Source organism: Micropterus dolomieu, unplaced genomic scaffold (genome assembly GCF_021292245.1).
Source record: "Micropterus dolomieu isolate WLL.071019.BEF.003 ecotype Adirondacks unplaced genomic scaffold, ASM2129224v1 scaffold_187, whole genome shotgun sequence".
Lineage (NCBI taxonomy): Eukaryota > Metazoa > Chordata > Actinopteri > Centrarchiformes > Centrarchidae > Micropterus > Micropterus dolomieu.
In genome coordinates, this window is record NW_025744180.1 from 3,035 (window position 1) to 23,017 (window position 19,983).

The 19,983-nt window shown below is 40.7% G+C and overlaps 1 protein-coding gene across 1 annotated transcript; it reads left to right on the plus strand.

The window, feature by feature from the left end:
• Positions 1–501: 501 nt before the first annotated feature.
• Positions 502–17,431, plus strand: LOC123967256 (protein PTHB1-like; the record flags this gene model as incomplete). The annotated part of the gene is made up of 6 exons (XM_046043313.1): positions 502–606; positions 6,671–6,685; positions 14,483–14,623; positions 16,003–16,098; positions 16,690–16,862; positions 17,125–17,431. Coding segments are annotated over 6 exons (746 nt in total), but the record flags the coding sequence as incomplete, so codon positions are not given.
• Positions 17,432–19,983: the final 2,552 nt, after the last annotated feature.

A 19,983-nucleotide genomic window follows, 5' to 3' on the forward strand; every position in this document is an offset into this window, starting at 1 on the left:
CAGTTTTTCTTTTTTAATAAATTTGCAAAAATTTCTACATTTCTGTTTTTTTCTGTCAAGATGGGGTGCTGAGTGTACATTACTGAGAAATAAAATGAACTTTTTTGATTTTTGGAAAATGGCTGCAATGAAACAAAGAGTGAAAAATTTAAAGGGGTCTGAATACTTTCCGTACCCACTGTACAATAAAGTCAAGTCATGATACCGGTCAAATGGCAAGCTTTGACAATGGACAGAGAGGGATGAATGCTACAGATTAAAATCAAGAAAGACAACATTTGAAGAGATGTAATAAAAGACAACATTACTGATTACTTGTAACACAAACATGCCATGCTGGAAAAACTTCATGGAAGCTACATTTCACTTGTTTTATGCTTACTCCTTAATTGTTGTTTAACGTTTGAGCAGAAGCTACTGGAACAGCTGCTTCACAGGATATGACGTAAGGACTCCCTATTTTAATCTTAATGTAAACGTATCTTTGGTGTCCCTCTTCAGGTGTTGGTTCCTCCACAGTTGTGGCATTTTCGGCTTTTCTCAATGGCCGCTATCCCCCTGCTGACCTGACCGGAGACATCACTGTGTCCTACTGTTCGCCAACAGGTAAACACCTTGTTTAGCTCCAATCCAAACTTTTATTTTAACAGGATAATCATTTTGACACATGGGTTTTCCAAAACCATTTGTAGTGATGAGTTTCTGTTTAACACAGAATAAATCCGTCAGTGTAGCTCTGAACTTGTTTGACTGTAACAGTGTTCACTTGTTATTTTCTCTGTAATAGCTGAGAACGATGCTCACTCATGCTCCTTTTCTGTAATGACATTTTACATAATTCATAAACAGTGACAATGTTAAAAGCTGGAAAAGATATACATTTCTCTTACAGGATTAGGATAATTTAAGTTGCATTATGAATTTAGTTACATTAACATCGCATATTGTGTGCTGAAAACCAGCTGCTAACAGAGCACTGACTTGACGTAAGGACATCTGGGCTGTTTCCAGACAAGCCCAATTCATCCCCCTGCTCCTTCCAGGCATCTGTTTCCAGGCCCTGCAATATTTCTGGAAGATATTACTTTCCCCTGCAAACCAACAAAACCACTCTTTATTTCAAATGTCACAGACATCCTTTTTTAAAAATAGTGATTTCAGCCTTCGTTCAGCTTATGAAAAAACTCAGTGTTTTCATTCTATTGTTTCCCTTGGATTACATTTGCTTTGGCAGGCCTGTGGTGGTGGAGCAGTTGCCTCTCTCCACAAGCACATTTAATGTGAAATGTCTGGACATATTGGGAAGTGTTTCTTTTTTGTTAAGCTTTATTGTGTTGCTAAAAATAGCTAAAAATTAGGAGTATTTCGATGGGTATTGGAAGCCGAAGGAGCTGGGGTAGAGTATGTAGGGGACTGATCTTGTGTTTTGGGAGGGACCTGTTGCATTAGAGGTAGAATTGGAAAAGGTTTATTATATGTTAGAGGAAAATTAGCCAGTTAAGCTGATGATACATTGGGCAACTTTTTGTGTGTTTGGTGGTGAAAGCGGAATTCGGTAGTAATCTTTACTCATTACCATTGACGAGAACATTGTCCAGCACCATTGCTCTAAAGGTTGCTCCATGTATCATCAGCTTTAGGGTTAGGGTACGGATGGACAAAAGAGAACAAAGGAGAGGTAGGCAAGGAGCAGGGAGGGAAAGGTGGTAAATATGCCTGGGTGGAAAGGTGGAAAGGGAAGAAAGGATACAAAAGGTGGAGAGAAAGGAGGGAAGGTATTGTAGACCAAAGAGAATATTAGCGAGGTCCAACACAGATTTTTTTTTTTGTGAGAAGACCTGGTGTTGGATGGGGTTGAGTTCAGTTCACAAGGGAAGTTTTTCTACACCAAACTAGGAAAGCCAGTTATTGTGTTTGTGTTTTGGGGCTTTGTCCTGAAGTTTCACCTAGCATTAAAATGTTCTTTAGTGGAACAAAGTGTGTACTTCAGACTAATCTAAAAAATAGGTAGACATAAACAAATTGCCAATTACCTGATGCCTAGAGACCTTTTCACCATTTCAACAATTTCAGATTTTTAATAACTTACCGTATACATTTAATGGGACTGTCTGAGAAATTGCAGGTTTGTTGAATGATATTGATTGATTGATACTACCAAATTAAGCCTGAAAACGTATTCTGACTGAGGCTAAACTACACAGCAAATCAGTCAAAGTGGTAACATTAATTTTCTGACTCGAAGTCAGGGTCTTTACCAGTTTAAGATGAGTGAATACCAACTCTACCTTCATTAGTCAGAGGAGACAAATGCCAACCAAAAACAGTGCAGCCATTTGTACTTCACTGTCAGCAAAACGGTTCATTCCAGCCTTGGCACTGCAGTAGTGGTGATGTCACTAGAGAGAGCAACACATTCACTGTCAGCCACAGCAGCCAGCCGTGTTCAGACCTACATCAGCCGTGTAGGAAAAAACGCAGCCCTGTCATTCATTTAAATAGAGCTAGTTCATCAACTCAGCGGGGCTGCCAACGGGGAGGGCTCGGGTCTGGCGAAAAAGTTGTTCCAGGCTCAACTTTTGCTGCAACGCAATGTTATCAGTCCGGGTCTGAGATCTACGTCGACCTATCACATACATGCGAGCACACATTCCTGGTTAGATTACTTTGTAACGTGAACTCGCGATTGTCGCAGCGAAAAGATAAAATAGTTGCCACTCTGGTAACTTTCCGGATTTGCAAAATCCTGTCTGGGAGTATTACAAACCGTTGTACTTTGTTGTGGTGTCTGATAACGCATTCATCTTTTACTCACGTTGAACTTCCTGGATTGTATTTCTTCTTAAAAAACGCACCCCAACTATCGCAATCCCCTTTGCTGTTTCAACGCAGGGCTGTTTTTGCTCTGTATCCTAGCTAATACACTCTGCAGTCCTGCAGCCATGTGGAGTCATCTCTACTCTGGTGGTGAACTGCAAAGGGATCATCTTAAGAGCATGTGCATAGATGAGTATGTGCGGTTGTGTGTTCCTCCAGTGCTAATCTCCATTAATGCCTCGTCTCCTCTCATCCTTTAAATGCTCTCCCGGTATGGGAGGAATGCATCACTTTGTCTCATCTCTTTCTTTCTTTCTCCACTCCCACCCAGGGGTGATGATTACGCCTTAACACCACCCACCGCAAATAACACCATCCCACCCAGTGGCTACTCTGTCCGTCTATAAGCTCTACAAAGGCTTTGACATTTAAGATGACTGTTGACTCCTTAAACCCTTCAAAGGAGGCTCGACGGTGGCTGTAGTCGTTACAATCCAGAAAGAATTTCATTAGTGCCCCTATGTGATTTTCCAAACACCCTGACAATGGCCTTTACACAAACAAACTTCAGAGGGATCAAGTGGTCACTTTGGCATTTACAGTACATTGTTAGCTCATACACAATGGGCATTTTTATCCGAGCAGTCAAAGATAAGTTGCGACTGTGCGGATTGTTTCCATAAAACACGGCCAGCCATGATTCATTGGTTGCTAAGCCAATTCGTGTGGAAAGCTAGGGAGCTAGTTGGCAGTCTTTATTGTTTTCTCCTGTTTTCTTGAGCCTGCCAGAGTGACCAGCATCTCCATATGTTGATGTCTCCAGGAGGCTGCAGTATTTTTGTGAGCTCCTTCCATGTTTAACTACCCGGTCTGAAATCCATTTCAAAAGTAGCTTTTTAAGGCCGGCTGATGATGTTGGTGTTGCTAGTTACCTCTGCCAAGCAGATCATGTTCTCAGCCCTGTTCGTTTGCACCATATAACAAAAACTTAGTAACAGATCTGTGGAAAGTTAGACCACTGGCCAAGGAAGTGAATAGTTTTTTGTGCTGAATAATTGTATTGGATTTAATTTTAGTTCAACTGCTGCACTTTCAAAGTCAAAGTATGACGAAAATCTGCAACATATGTAAATGTATTTTGAAGCAGATATATCTGCAAGTGTCCACTCAATATTTTCTATATTTCTGTTGTTAAAATTATAACTTTTGAGGATTGTGCAGCCTTGAATGGCAGGAGTTTGTACTCTCTGCATCTAGTTTTCCGTTCCGTTACAGTGGAAGTTTGAGTTTTTTATTTGACATTTATCCACAATTTAAAATGCTTATGAAGTCCTTTGGCAAGTTAATAATAGATCTCTTTTACTGTAAGTTCCCTGGTTTGTTGATGAGGCAACTTGCCTCTTGGACTTCAGTGTAAATTGTCTTCATCTTTGTTAGAGTATTGAGTACTGGAGATTTTTTGTATGTGTGTGTGTGCACACATTTGAATAGAAATGAACATCATTAACCAGCAGTCATTGCTGGATACACTGATACAGGAGAACTTGTTTTCATCTACTTATTCTTACTTTTGTACACTAGGTTTGGTGATAACAATAAGGCATGATATTTTTAACGACATTCTTTACTGGGTTTGAGGCGATTGGATGAGATCGGAGGATAACTGCAGAACAATCTTCAATGTTTTGCTCAGTACAGTGAAAGAGGGACCCAGGACATCTGTTTGAAGGTCTCACAAGTACACCACCCTATTGCCTGTACTAGTAGAAAGGCCAATAAATGCAAGGGTTTGAAAAATAAAACAAAAACTTGTCAACTGGCTGAGGAAAATATAACTGTAATGTGTACTTCCTTGGGACACAATACTGACATACTGAAAAAATGTCTCGGAAAAAGCTATAGAGGGATATTTTGAAAGCTGACATATTTTATTTCTAAGACTCTAAAAAATAGTTAGAGCACTTAGAAAAGAACACTGCCTCAGTTATTATTAATATATAAAGGCCTGTAGTCATGAAACATTTGACAGGCTTTTTTTCTATAGCACCAGCTAATGGATCCAGAATTTCACTCATTTCAGCCAATCTAATTTCTCAGCCATTACAGGAGATTTTAGAACAGGAAAGACTGATTGAACACTGGCTGGCTGCAGGCCAGGAGTGGCTACCAGGAGTGTGTGTGCTGTGAGTGCCTTCTTGCACCATTTGACATGTCCTTTACGTTTAACTGGAGCTTTCACTCAGCACTGATGCTTTTAGTTCTTTCTCGCTTTTCTTTTTTTCTTTTCCTCCCTTCCTCTTCGTGTTGATCTAGCCTTTTTTTTTTTTCTTCAGATTTTCTCCCCTCCACTTCAGCTTTTTCTTTCTTTTCTTTGGCGGTGCTGAGCGGTAAGAAGAGTTCAAGACAAAGTAATGTGTATTTTAGGATTAGATAATACTGCTAAAAATGAACGTATTCATATAATAGTTTTGGTATGTTAGTGGCAAATTGGAGCATTTCTTACACAGAAATCTAGAAATCTGTTTTTATTAATTCAGGGAACAAAATAAATCACCAATTAGGCTTCAAAAGCACATCAATTTGAGAAATGGTTAGTGATACTGTTTTGTGATTGAACCAGTTTAATGGGAGACATGTATTATTAAGTTCTCTGTATTTTTAATTAGATAAATGTGACATAATTGACATGAAATGATAATTACAGAGATCAGAATATTTAAATAAAAGACATAATTATGACGAGAGTAAGAGAGTTACTGCAGGAAAGAGAGACAGCTGTAAGGAAGCGTGACTTTCATCGCTTTTAATATTGTGTGAACTTTCTGACTCAGCACCTCAGTGCCTTTTCATTGGCCTGCAACCTGCCATCTGCTTTTCATTCACCTTCGCAGGAAATCCTCTTCTACCAATCAAATCAGTGCTTAATCTGCCAGACTTCTGTGGCTGCGGCCTAAAGGTTAGAAGAGCAGGAGGCTGACTCTTTAGATCCCAGAGCAGCTGGGAAAATGTGGCAGTGAGGAGCTGGGATAAAGAAAATTCTGTTTCGCAAGCAGTGTCCCATTTTCGTTGTTCAGTGTTTGCCCTTTCTCAACGTTGCTGCTTAGTTTGGTAGATTGCTGACAGCCCCCCAAATAGAAGATTAAAGCTTTTTTTAATTTAACAAAACCTTTCCATAAATCTATTCCATTTGCATTGTCCAAGCACTTACAAGTGAGTGCAGCAGGACCACTACAAGCGTGTGGCAGCCCAGATTATTTTTAGCCTGATGCTCACAAATATTGGTATTTTTCCTTAGATGGTCTAAAATGAAATGAGCATTTATACATTTACACATCTATACTGGTCTTTGGAACATGGTAGTTTTGGTTAAATGGCACGGGGGTAATACTGGAGAAATCATTTGTTCTGTTAAATTAGTTGGACTGTTGATACTGGCAATTTTATAAGAATAGACATCTTTAGCTCCAGATTCTGTCAGACCAATTTTCATGCTAACCCCTTGACGAGCAGCGATTTTAATTTTGGATTTGGACATCTTATCGTCTTCTGGACTGTTTTGGCTCAGTCAGGACGCTGTGCTCTCCTCCAGCGGTACTTTCCAAGTGTGTGGGAAGGTGAACAAAGCACTCCCAGAGTGTTTCTTTAAGTTTGTGTGTATCCATATGCAGGGAGGTGGAGGTTTTCCCAGGGAATCCCCCTCCTCTTTGAACAGCAGTTGTGTTCTTCCAGTGCAGCTTTGTTACTGGTCTTCACTGAATAAAGCTAGATACGAGGAGCGATACCTCTGCTGTTTCTGTGATCTGTCTGAATTTTCTTTTTTAACCTTTAATTCTTCTCCTCTTCCTCTTTGCAGAGCTTAATCCCAAAGGTAAGTGTTTGGAGTGTTGGATAGACTAGAGCAAGTAGAAACACACACACACGCACTTTATTAAAATGACACACATTGTACTGCAGATGTACAAATATTAAGCTACACACCATTTGCTGTATTTTAGGACATACATTAAAATTTTCTCTCACACACACAGAAACGCACACATAATCAAAACTGCACTTTATGCATTCCAACACGTGTGCGCACACACACACACACACACATTACTATATATGCAGGAAGAGGCCGCTGCCTACTGTTTATGTTCCTGTAACGTGATACTTGGCAAGAGTCTGTACACACACTCACACTTGTACACACACACACACACTTCCTCACTGTATAGAATAAGTAAATATCCATTTTTATCCTTTTTGGATTTACAGTGACGACTGTATCTAAAGAAGGGTTAGAGTCCCTAAGTGTTAAATGGTTAGAGTCCCCTTAAGGTTAGAGTCCCTAAGTAACTAAAGGGGGATAGAGTGGGAGATGGGGAATCAAAGGAGTAAAATAAACAAAGGTGGGAGACCTTCCTGTTTTTATTTTCTATTTAACTGTTAAAACTTTTTTATATTTCCCTGTTGCTTTTAGGTTTTATGTAAAGCACTTTGAATTACCTTGTTGTTGAAATGTGCTATACAAATAAACTTGCCTTGCCTTTTATACTCAGGGCAGTTTACACAGAAATATCTGTTTCACATACACACATAACAGGCACACAGCATTGACTTGCATGTTTCAGTGCAGAAACACACACACACACACACACACAGCAGTAGTGTTTCTAGTAGTCAGCCAGTGTTTGTTTTAGCGCATCTGAGTTTGTGTGGTTTCATACAGATAGGATGTCCTGTAATCTATAGTGAGCTTTGAGACCCTGCAGTAATACAAACACACACTCGTGCAGCAATTATGCAGCACATTTCTGGGGAAACATAAACTGCCGAAGTAAAAGCTTTTTATTCCATGTGTCAGACAGAAAGATAAAAATTACTGCAGAGCCTTTGGGGCCGGTGTTGGTTGATACGACTAACAGTAGGAGTGCTATGTGGAAAGTTGTTGGTTTTAAAGTAAATGAACGCGGCAAAGGAATGGATACTAGCCTATGAGGGAGTATTTAAAGGACTCTGTGTGTTCAATTAAGGTGAAAGTCAATATAGCTCCAAATATTTGTAGTGATCATACAACCCACAACCAATTTATTAAAGTTCTGAATCTGTTTACTTATTGGTAGCAGCAATGTCATTAACTGTTTCTGTGTCTATCTCCACTGCTCCTATCACTCTGCTAAGTCCCACTCACCAAACCAAAAGTTCCCATTGGAACAGTAGACACCAGATGACCTGCGAAACCTCATCCTGCGTAGGGCTTACATTCCACGGCGAGAGTCTCGCCAAACCCTGTTCCCTTTTCACTTCGACTCGTCTTCACAAATGCCTCTCCAACGCTTCACGGCCCAAGGCAGAGTGCCCCAGGATTCAGAGGTAGCTGCGACAACGTCTAACAGCATGATGACATGCTAGTACATCAATATCCCCCCTCTAAAGTTATTCCCCACTGTTTGTTATCATGCCTCTTTTGCCACTCGTCGATATGAGTGTCATGGTATCGAACATGATAAGCCCGTCTCATGTAGGGCTGTTGCGGTGAAGTAATTTCCCCTGCGGTAATATGTGTAGTATTATCGCATAGTAAGAGTGTCTGTGGATCTCCCTTCACTGCACAACGAGCCGCTAACAGCAGCTTTATGGTCGGAGCAAGCTAGCTGCTGGGTGCTAGTCAACAACATTGCCAAGCAAACTCATTTTTGTAGTTTGTAGTGTATTTTTCACACGTAACGTTAGCTATATGGTTACCTTCAGGGCACGTCTATCAAGTCGATTTACATACCACAGCAACACACACCAACACGCAGGTGCGGAGCAGAATGAGCTGTCCACAACTAACCACTGCAACATGAAAAACAGCTGCAGGCATCCGACACAGTACGCTGGTTAGTTAATGAGCTTCAAATGAGGTTTACCTTCACAGTTTCTCCTGACCGTCCCTCAGGATTACAAGGTTAGTTCAACATCGCCGAGCCTGCTAGCTAACCTTAAATATAAACAGTAAAACAACACAAAACACGGCAACACTTACAGCTTCCAAGTTTGAAGTCAGGTCATGTACAGCTCATGGCGATCCGTCCTTGAACCGTTACAGAGCTCGTTACGGTTGTGGAATTTTTGAAACGCAAATTTATTAATTTAACACACCCTGAAATGTAAAGTATGAACATTGCGGTTGTTGCGGGGCTAGCCATCCTCCGCGGTAGGCTTGACCAGTTTTGCGGTTATTGTGACAGCCCTAGTCTCATGTACCTCTGTCAGCAAAAAACCAACAAGGACTTACGAGTTAAATAATTAATTAATCATTTACCGTAGCTGACGCTTAGCTGCAAAGCGACTTACAATTGTTATATCAACTTAGGAACACATTGGTGAATGTGTCACAGTGGGAATCGAGCACAGGTCTCCCCCATCAAAGGCATGAGCCTTATCAACTGCAGCCGTAACTCGACGCACACGCCACCTCTGTGAGTCCGGGGTAACAGTTCCCTTCTATATAGCATTTTGAGAGTTTGGTGATGACCAAAAGCTTACTGTTGGCTCACTCTAATGCATTTGGTACAAGCAGTCATTAAGCTATAGCATTAAAAATGGCATCAATTAGCTTTTCCTTGTTGTGAGTCATACACGTGTATAATTTTTGGAAACTTAAGTATTGTGTCAACACTACAGCGCTATTCACGTTTAGTTTAGGAAAAGATTTTGATCATTATTACATAATAGAAATGTCAGATTACTAATATACTTCAAGACAAAGACGTGAACTATGGTCGTCGTGCGTCAAAGGATAACATTTATCCATTATCAGTCATCCAGAAATCCACACCTGGACTTTCTCACTAATGCAGAATAGCTGCATATGAACATGATTTGTTGAAGACTGGGAATTGCTGTGACTGTGTGTATCACAGAGGAAATGATAAAAAGACACAAACACACAAACCCAAGGAATGAGCATGTGTGTAGTGCATGCAGTATCCTGACGCACACACACATCACAGAAATACACGCACCCACACACACACGGCTGACATCACTGCAGCTGTGGTAAGAACCTGATCCTGTACAGTGATCCTCTGCTCAAATAAACCCTGTGGTCTCTCTCTCCCCCTTCTCTCTCTCTCTCTCACACACACACACACACACACACACATGCAGATTCCAGATAATTTGAATGAGAGTCCTCTGAGACAGAAGTGCAGTGGAGGTACAGCAGCTTTAACAAGTAGCAGCAGCGGTGCTCAATTGTGATTTTAAGTGTGTTTAACAGTTGACAAAGCTTTATTTCCCACATCGCCAGCAGTGCGAGCAACTATTAGGAGTTATGTCTGGGGTCACATGTCACAGTAAATGACGTATCTGTGGATTCAGGTATCTACGCTCTTAAAAACTTAAACATCCCCAGCTGCAGATTACAGAAGACTGAAGTTCAGAACAAGCAGTGAATGAAATGAAGAATCTATAAGACAAACACAGTAACCTCAGTTTACTGTAACTGAGAAATGGTATTTAGTCAGTTAGTCACTCTCTGGCTTCAGTCTCACTAAAATGTCTCCTCAGACACCAACAGTCTGCTGCGTGTCTTGTCATCCTTCATGTCATCAAACCTGACTCAAACTGTGACGTTTGACGTAGGCGAATGATGCCTGTGTTTATTTATTGCCAGGGTGATGCTGACAAAATATGATCCAGCGTTTAAACTCCTCCTTCCTGTGACGAGATTGAGGATGCACATTTAGCAGATAAAGAATACATTTGAGTCAGTTGGAAATTGTGAACATTGTGTGTCCATTGTCGGCGTTCATGCTGATCAGAAAATATGAAAATGAATCACAGCCGTCTGATAAGCCTGGGATTTCATGAACTCATGCATGTTTTACTCTTAAGTGGCCTTCCTGGATCCTATTTCATTTTCTTACTGGCACCTGTAGCAACATTTCCACACCAGCAAAGCCTCTCACGTTCATTTAATCACAAACTTGCAAGGCAAAAAGAGAAAAAAGGGAAAAAAAGGATTTTCGTTATGCAAATCAACGCAACAAAAGAATATACCTCTAACATAAGTACATTATCCTATCTTGTTTTCAGTTCATACAAATCTATGTGACCTTATCTAATTAGTTTAAAGCCTAGACTATCTCAAAGTGTGTTTATTCACCTTTTCATTCCCCTGGCTCCCTAAAGAAATACAAATTTAAAGCCATTGGTCTCAGTTTCAATTTAAGCTAAATTTAAATATTTACTACCTTCTGCTGTTCCTTGACACAACATTAATTGATTCCTGAGGCTCATGTGCAGCCACAATTAGTAATACAATACAGCAAAGAAAAAATAGGATGCCAATAAAGTTCAAATCAAACAGGGATAAAGATTTTAGGCAAATGTGGTTTGCGCATTCATATCTGGTCTTTGGGCAATACAGTAGGGATTTTACATTTACTGATACGACGTGGACAGGTTCATTTATTAGTGATAATTCAACACAATTATGTTTTTTTGTGTTATGTCATGTGTGTCTCTGTAATTAGATATTTAACATTATACAGCTGAAAGTCTGAAGGTAAATCTCTTTATTGAGGGTGTAACCTGGTGGCGACAACTTTGGAATGTACAGAGGTGGAGTGGAACAAGACGAGATTTATAACCACACATACAACAGTGGTGACTAGTAAATGGCAATGCTGAATTTGAGATGGAAAAATGTTTCCCCAGGCCTTTTCCAGCTTTTCATGACCTCCACTCCCTTCCTCTTCCTCCATTTCAACCTCCTATTCCTTCTTCTCTACTTCCACCTCTCCTCTCTGTCTGTCATCTTGTCATCATGTTTTAATCTCCTCCATGTCTTTCTCTGTTGTCTTTTCCCTGCTAGTGTCTTAGACTTTATTGCACTGCTTATATTTCCTCACCCTCTCTCTTTTTCCCCACCCATCATTAACACCATAAGGACTAGAGTTCCTTCTTTTATCTTACATTCCTCACAGCAGCCTGATTCAACACGCTTTTAACAAGTGGACAAACCGAGTGCGAGTGGAAACATCCATTTTTTTCAAAACTTTAATAGTGTCCATTACCCATAATCCTGGCAAAGACTTTGCTTGCTGAACATACAGTATCAACGGAGAAATAGAGTAAAATGGGTTAGCCTAAATTTCTATGTTCATTAGAGCTCCTCTGCATATATTTGTTTTTTTGGTTCAGCTGTCCAGACCCTGTGTAAATGAAATCTAATCTAGAGCTCAATCAGAACTGATACAGATACAGTCTTAAGGGAAGTCCACAACACTAGTGGGTATCGATCCACGAAACGTTTTAACGTAAGTCTAGTGTTAGAAGCTCCACAGGTAGTGATTCAAATCACACTTCTATATTTCATGTACTTGTGTGAATTTGGTTGCACAATAACAGAGTGAGGTGTCTCAATAACATTTGAGCAAACATTGCTGAGAAAGACCCTGAGATACAATTTAAAGCTCCAGAAAAAGGTACTAGGAGTGTCTGTGTTAAGATTATTTATTATTATTTATATCTATAATGATTGAATTGAATCAAAGCCCCCAGTTTCACTTGAGTTTTTTGTTTGTTTTTTGTTTGACTCTGGTCATCATTTGGATTTATAGTGAAAGAAACAGCAGTGCTGAATGTATATTTTATATTTTTTAAGTATACAGGAAGAAAACAGTCTTTTCAAGGCACAAGATTGTTTAACAAAACGAAGTTTGTAGTCCCTTCATGCTACACAGACAGAACTTTACCAATAATTAAATGTTTATTAAAATAGGGTAACATATAAAATAAAACAATATATAGAATTATTTATATATACATACACCCTGAACATTCTGTAGTGCATTTTTTGATTTTGTGTCTGGGGTGAATGTAAACAGCAGCAACATCTTCACATTTAAAAGCCTGACATTTGGGAAACCGTGTCATTCTTGACTGTGTTTGAGCACCAAGCATCATCAATGTAAAACAGAATCCTCCTCCTCTCATCTTGCCGGAGTCTTTAAAGAACCATACATGTTTCTGCCAATTTTTTATTCACTACACCACATATACTTTACCTTAGTGTTGACCTTTTTCCAAAGCTTACCACAGTGTTTTTGATTTGGTAAAAATGTTTTCCTTCCTTTCAGACAGCCAGTGGTTTCATTCATTCTGTATGTTATGAAATTCAACTTGGAGAGACTTGAAACCTGTTGGAGTCAGGCAATCCATCACAGTGTACATCATGTCTGCCCTGATTATTGTCAAAGTTACTTTAAAAACTCAGTGGTGCGGCTTGAAACCTGAAGCTTATTACTTAAAACCTCAAAACATGATTGTGTATTTTGGAGTAGATCTGCTTTAGATTTGTCTGCTGTTAGTTGATTGGGATTTTTTGCCAGAACGTTCATGCTATGTACACCTACTGGTGGGGGAATGTGACATTGAAGACATCTGAGTCAGTTAGATGTTGGAAAAAGAAAGAAAAGTGTAGTTATCACGAATAGCATTACTTTTCCAACATGGATCATGTATTTTAGTTTGAGTAATCCTACTACATATTCAATTTGACAAGTGGATCTAACCCTCTCTGTTCTGTTTGTTGGATGTGATTTGTTGATGAACTTTCTAATCACCCAGGACAAGGGGGGTCAATGAGAAATTAAGCGAGAGAGGAGAGAAGTGGACCACAGTCACTGGTCCTCTCTAAAACACCATCCATTTACTTTCTCTCTCCTTGCCTTGCCTCTGTTTTCCTTGGCTTCCCTTCTCCTTCTTTCTCTGCCTCAGTTCATGTATTCAAACCAAATTGAATTATTCATATAATCACATAATAATTGCATGTACTGTATGGAATGAAAAGGTGCACAGTAGTTGAAGGTAATTATTACTATCTGTAATAACCTGGAACATTCCATGATTAAACTGTCCCTCCCTCCCACCACGGCTGTCGATTGTCTTTTTATTACTCTTTCAGTCTCTCTCACGCTGCTTTATTTCTGCTCGACTCAGGTTTTCTCCCACTCCTGTCGTTAGCTCTCCTCCTGTCCCCTGGTTCCCTCGCTCCATCTCTTCTTAACAACTGTTTTCCTCCATCTGTCCTTTCCCTTGCTCTGTTATTCTAGCTAAGTGTAGATTTCTGCCAAGCTCAGCACTGCTTAAGATCAGGACATAGTTGTAGTTGGCCTTAACTCCTCTTTTTTTCTTCTCAGAATTTCCCCCCACTTTTCAAAAAACTTCCTTTTCGGCTCTTCGACAAACACCCCTCCAAACCTGGTGTTGATGTTGAGTCTCTAGATCTCGTAGCTCTCACATACTTGTGTAATCTGAATATCTGCAGTGTTGACTGTGTTAACAAATGTTAACCTGACTGCTGTTTGGAGAGAAAGCCCATAAAGCGATGTGCCGACCTCGTTTCATTCGCCGTAGGGGAGTTTGTCGGAGAAGGGTGCCACTCAGAGGGGAAGTGGGCTTTTTATTGTTCTTCTCTGTTAACCAAAATAAATCAAAGTAATGAAGAAATTAAACTTTTTTGGTTTTAATTTGCAAATAAACACTTAACCTTAACAAATAGGAGTAAACACCCTTGGCAGCTCAGTGGCATTGCTACAAAATGGAAGATGGAAAGCACTAAATTGTGGAGAAAACGCAACATAAAAAATGATTTTTCAATTTTGCTATATTTTGCTTTTCTCAGGAGTTCCCAGGGTTCTTCAGTCCAGGTTCAGTCTTCCTCTGGCATTGGTGTGTGTTCCTTCCTCTCCAGCAAAAACAACCAAGTTTAAGATCACTGTGGACACCAACCAGCCACCAGTGGACCTCAACTCCATCTTCCCAGGTCATACACATCCAAACACAACAAAAACACTTACACATGCCGATGCTGGTGTCAGTTCCCCAAACAGCCAATGTTCTGCATTTGAATCACACATTTTCTATGACTCAAAACACATTGCTTTGTTCAAGGCTTTGGCAGCGGAGACAGCTGTGTGATGTTAGCAGTGTTTTTGTAAACTGAACAGTGAATGCACACCCCTGATCCATCTTAATGCTGCCAGTACTGACTAGCATGTGATTGGAGGGGTTAATTGAATTGCCCCAAAATCTCTGGCTACAGTTTATTGCAGTTTTTGCACATATTTTAGTTAGTGGAACAGTGCCTCCATCCATACAATGTTAAAGTCACAGGAAAGGCAATTATTTGATTTTGTTGAACCTTCAAAATGAACAAGCACCTATTAGAAATACATTTGCTTTGTTGCTTGACAGCTGTATATTTTTTTAATGGTTTGCTCTGGGGTAGAATCTCTCTGGGCCCAAGAGTGTGACGTGACCTGCAGTTTTGAACTGTGATTTAGCACAGGTTAAATTCCTGGTGTGGAGCACAGCAGATTCACATTAAGGGGGGTTGGGGCTCAGCAGGTAGAGTGGGTTAGCCACTAATTGCAGGATTTGCGGTTCGATCCCCAACTCCTTCTTTCCACATGTTTAAGTGTCAAAACACTAAACTGTGTGTGTGTGTGAGTGAATGGGTGAATGAGATGCAAACTGCGCATTGCTTTGGATAAAAGTGCTGTATAAATGCAGTCCGTTATAGTCAGATATAGTATCAGTGAGGAATCTGTTTTTTCACACTGGCATTATAATACATGTCTGTTCAGTTCATCTGAGATGGATACTGATAGGTCGTACAGCTATTGTTGCTTAACAACTGAGGACCAATGAAGTGGCCACCGGAGGGCGTTACACAAATCCAAATGACATGAGCAACGGAAAGCGAGGGGAGGGAATGAGACATGTGTAGCTGTGCGTGTGCATACATTTACATGAGTAATCAACTGTTGTGTATTTGTGTGTGTGTGGTTGTGTATTTATACGAGTGTGTTTATGCGTGTTTATTTATTTGTGATTCTGTGTGTGTGTGTGTGTGTGTGTGTGTGTGTGTGTGTTTCAGCCCTAAGAGTTCAATTTCTCAGTTATCTGACAATCGGCTGCAATCAGCAGCTCTGACGTCTAAACACACTCTCAGTGTCCATCATTGTGTGCTTTCTGTGTAAAGAGGGATTTGTGTAAGCTCATGTCTGCTTATACTGTGCGTCTTTGTGAACATTGTGACTGTATCTTGTTCACCTTTGTTGGCGTCTTGCATCATGATAGGCCGTCCTATCTGTCTCATCACACGGCTGCCTGTCTTTCTCTCTGTCTCTCGCTCTGCAGAGTTTTCAGCAAAATCAGAAGATAAGGATGGGAATAGTTTGGCTTTCCAGTTCCTGTCAGGAGCCAAGGTTACTGTGCTGGCTTCTAAGACCTCCCGTGAGTCTGACCGCAGCACTACATGATGAACAGGATTTTCATAACATTAGTTTACCTTCAGGAAAACTGGTTTACATGTATGAGGGGATCATCTATCTCTAATACAGTACTGCTTCAGGGCTGTAAACATTTTCCCAGATGCCATTCTCAAATGGTGTCTATAACAGTTGATGTATCCCTTGACCTCTTTCTATGTCTCTTTGCAATACTTCACTTCATAAGACCTTAGACGTATCTTAATTTCACATGTTGACACCTTTCAGAACCTCGTGATACATTTCATTATGACTCTAAAACTGCTTTTAGCCTTGATCCCTTCATTTCCCCGTCTAGCACCTAGGAACCTTTTGATATCTTTCATTATCTCTTGGTGTACAATACCTTGATTATTTAATTTCCTACTTCTACATTTAGAACCTTTTGATATCTTTCATTGATCTCTTGGTGTTCAATGCTGATTATTAAATTGGCTGTACTCTTTACTTTTTAAAATAGCTTTTTAAATTTAATTTTCATTCGTATGTCTTGTAACGTTACTGTACCCAGCCCCTGTGGAAGTGTCTCTATCGATCTGTTTGTTTGTTTTGTCAGAGCGTTACCGTATTCAGAGTGACAGTTTTGAGGACATGTGGTTGGTGGTGAAGGAGTTGGTCCAGAGATTCGACCGGCATTTCTCCAAACTGGGAGTCAAAGACTTCAAGAAAAGCTTCAGTGGGCCGCTACCGCTGCAGGAGTACTTCCTGTCTCTGGACCACCACTTCCAGGTACACACACACACACAGAGAGAGATGACATGATAAATTGAAGTCAAGCAGCAAACAGGACTGCAAATCCACAAATACCAGAGGAAAAAAAAAGTTAACATTAAATACAGTCAACTATCCTTACAAAAGGAAATCGATACCAGTTGTAGTCGATCCCTCAGTTGACCTTAAGAATGACCTAAACAATCACTTCCAAATAAATAATATGTCTTCTTGTCTCCCTTTTGTTTTGGGTGTGTGTTTGTTTGTGTGTGTGTGTTAGCTGCGTGTCAGTGGTCAGCAGTACCAGGATCTGCTGTCAGAGCGGGCTGTCCAATTCAGAGCCATCCAGCGTCGCCTGCTGACTCGATTCAAAGACAAAACCCCGGCACCCCTGCAGAACCTGGACACATTGCTGGATGCCACTTATAGCCAGGTCAGACACACACACACAGAGTCACATAGTTCTGCTGGGAGACTGGGGTGCTCACATGGGTAATGATGGCTGATTGGAAGGAAAAGCTCGTCTGATGTGGTTTCTGGAAGTATCTTAAGGTAGAAACTTTTTATGGATAAGAGCCAGTTGAAGTTGTTGAGTTGAGATGGGATCCAAGCATCCAAGGGCAAACTGAGGACATGCAGGTGGCTATGTATCCCATCTGGCCTGATAATAACTCAGGAACCCCCAGGGGTCTCTGGAGGACATTACTGTGGAGAAGAAACTAGGCAGCCTTCATTAGTCTGCTGCCACTGCAACCTAAGCGGCGGATAATACTTACATTGAACTTTTATTTGTCCAAATCTTGAAGTACATTTTCTACCTTAGAGAGTAAATCTCACTCTCACACTCTCTCTCACTCACACACACACACTCACACACACAGACACACAGTGATGACGTGTTAGTGTAGATTTACAGTGTGAGAGTTGTATTCTGCTGATTTATGGACTTCCTCTCCCTTTAGATGATTAGCTGTGAGCTCACACCCAGTTGAACACACACATGCCCAAAGTCACATTAGTTTACAGTTAAAAGCTTTTACAGAAACACTGTGTGTGTATGTGCTGTAGTTCAGGTCGGAGTAAAGCTGATTTCAAAACAAAGAAGCCGTTAAGCTTTTGTCTCGCCCTTTGTTTAAGTTTGACGTATGGGAGGGTGGAACTGCGTTTAGCACCTCTGTGATAGTGTGTGTGTACGTGCGCGTGTGTGTGTACAACAAAGTGATGGTTCCTTGCCCCTGGTGTTTACTCTAGAGGCCGACTTGGCAGTCATCAGCTCCACCGTCCATTAGCTTCTCATTAGCGTATCGAGGCTATGTGACTTCATCTCTTCATTAGCTGTTAAAGATGTCAGTACGTCACTGTTTGGCTCTCTGTGATCAGAGCCACTCTCTCTGTCCAGCATGGTGCTCTAACAATGCATTAATTTAATGCACATTAACTTTCAAAGTTTAGAGACATTGTTGGAGCTTAATGAGAGAAAATTAATGAGCTTGTTGAGGTTCTCAATGCCATTCTAACCCAAATAAACTTTGTTCACCTCAGGCTGGCTTGGTTGTCGCCAGGACAAGGTCTTAAATGTTAATGTACTCACTCTGTTTAATGTCTACTGGCTTAACAGTTTAATAAGCAGTAATGTAATGTTTTAATGCACACTGGACAGAGATAAATAAATAACAATCAGCAGGTAATTTGAATACATTGTGATAAAACTGGTAATTATAATTTATTTTATTATTATTATTATTATTATTATTATTATTAACAACAACAACATTTTATTATGACCTGGCTCAAAAGGCCACAACAAAAGGGAGACACACCATGGTATAAGTTTAACAAAATATGTTGTTTTAAACCAAAGTTAACCAAATTTAAGAAGTATTTCAAACTAACATTAAAGTATGAGGTATGTAGTCTGTGGTTTCAGTAGTGTCTGTGCAGGATGATGGTTGCATGAGTGTATGTGTGAAGGTGTTGTAGTTTGCAAAACAAGATAAATACCACAACGCAAAAGTCCAACCAAACTAAATGGGGAAACCATGGAGCCGGCCCGCAGGGAGGTCTGACCTGGCCTCCACAGCAGCCTCTTTACAGAATGAGAAGACAGTCCCAAATAATCTACAGGGCAATTAGCCTAGGTGCCCAGAGCCACTGCAATCAGCTCCTCCTTCACGAGAGAGAGAGAAAGAGAGACAGGCCACACTCACTCATGACCCCACAGGCCGTCACAATATAGAGATCCTGCAGTGTTGCTGCTGTATTGAAAGGCAGTGCCAAACTCCACCTACTGACCACCTGTCTCACCTTGGGGAGACACAATGAGACACAATGGTAAGTTACAGAACTTACACCCATCTGACTCCTGTACTGCCCCCGCTCAACTGCCTTAAAATTCTATAGCTGCGTTTCGACCAAAGGAATTATATACCCGGAACTAGGAACCTTTGGAGGAAGTCACTGTTTTTCCACCGGAGGGACCAGGGTCTAAATATAGTTCTGGGCTCTTCATTTTAACCCCCAAAAAGTCACTGCTCGGGAGGTAGTACTTTCCGAAAGTACCGGTACTTTGGGGGGGGCGGGGCTTGCCATGCAGTGAAATTCTGAATGGGCGAGTAGAGGCTGCTGGCTTTAACTGGAGAATCTCAGCTGTTTTTCTACAACTGCTTGTCTCTTTTCCACCTTTGTTTGCAAACCAATAAATCACAATCAACAGTCAAATAGCACACAGGTCTCGCCGATGTCTGCCTGAGATCATATGTTGGCATTAAATATATTGGAAATAGCAGCCAGCGTGCAGCGGTGTGTTTACGCTAAATACTGGGTCCGGAGTTGTTGTTTTAAGTTTCAGTCAGGAGGTTTTTACACAGAGACGAAGTCGGTGTCCTCCTCTCCGAAACAAGTGGAACAGCTGATTACAGCAGGTAATTAAGCTCGTTAAACATCACGTTCCTCCGACGCTAAGGCGACACGGTCCTACAGCTGATCTGCAGCTCTTGTCGCTGGTTTTAATAACCTTCCAAACTGTCGCAATTTTATTTTTGTGTTGCTTTCTATGTGCTGGAGTTATTTGAAGAACTTGATGGGTTTTATCCAGTTTGTGATCCACACGTCTTGCCGATGTCCGCCTGAAATCGTCTGT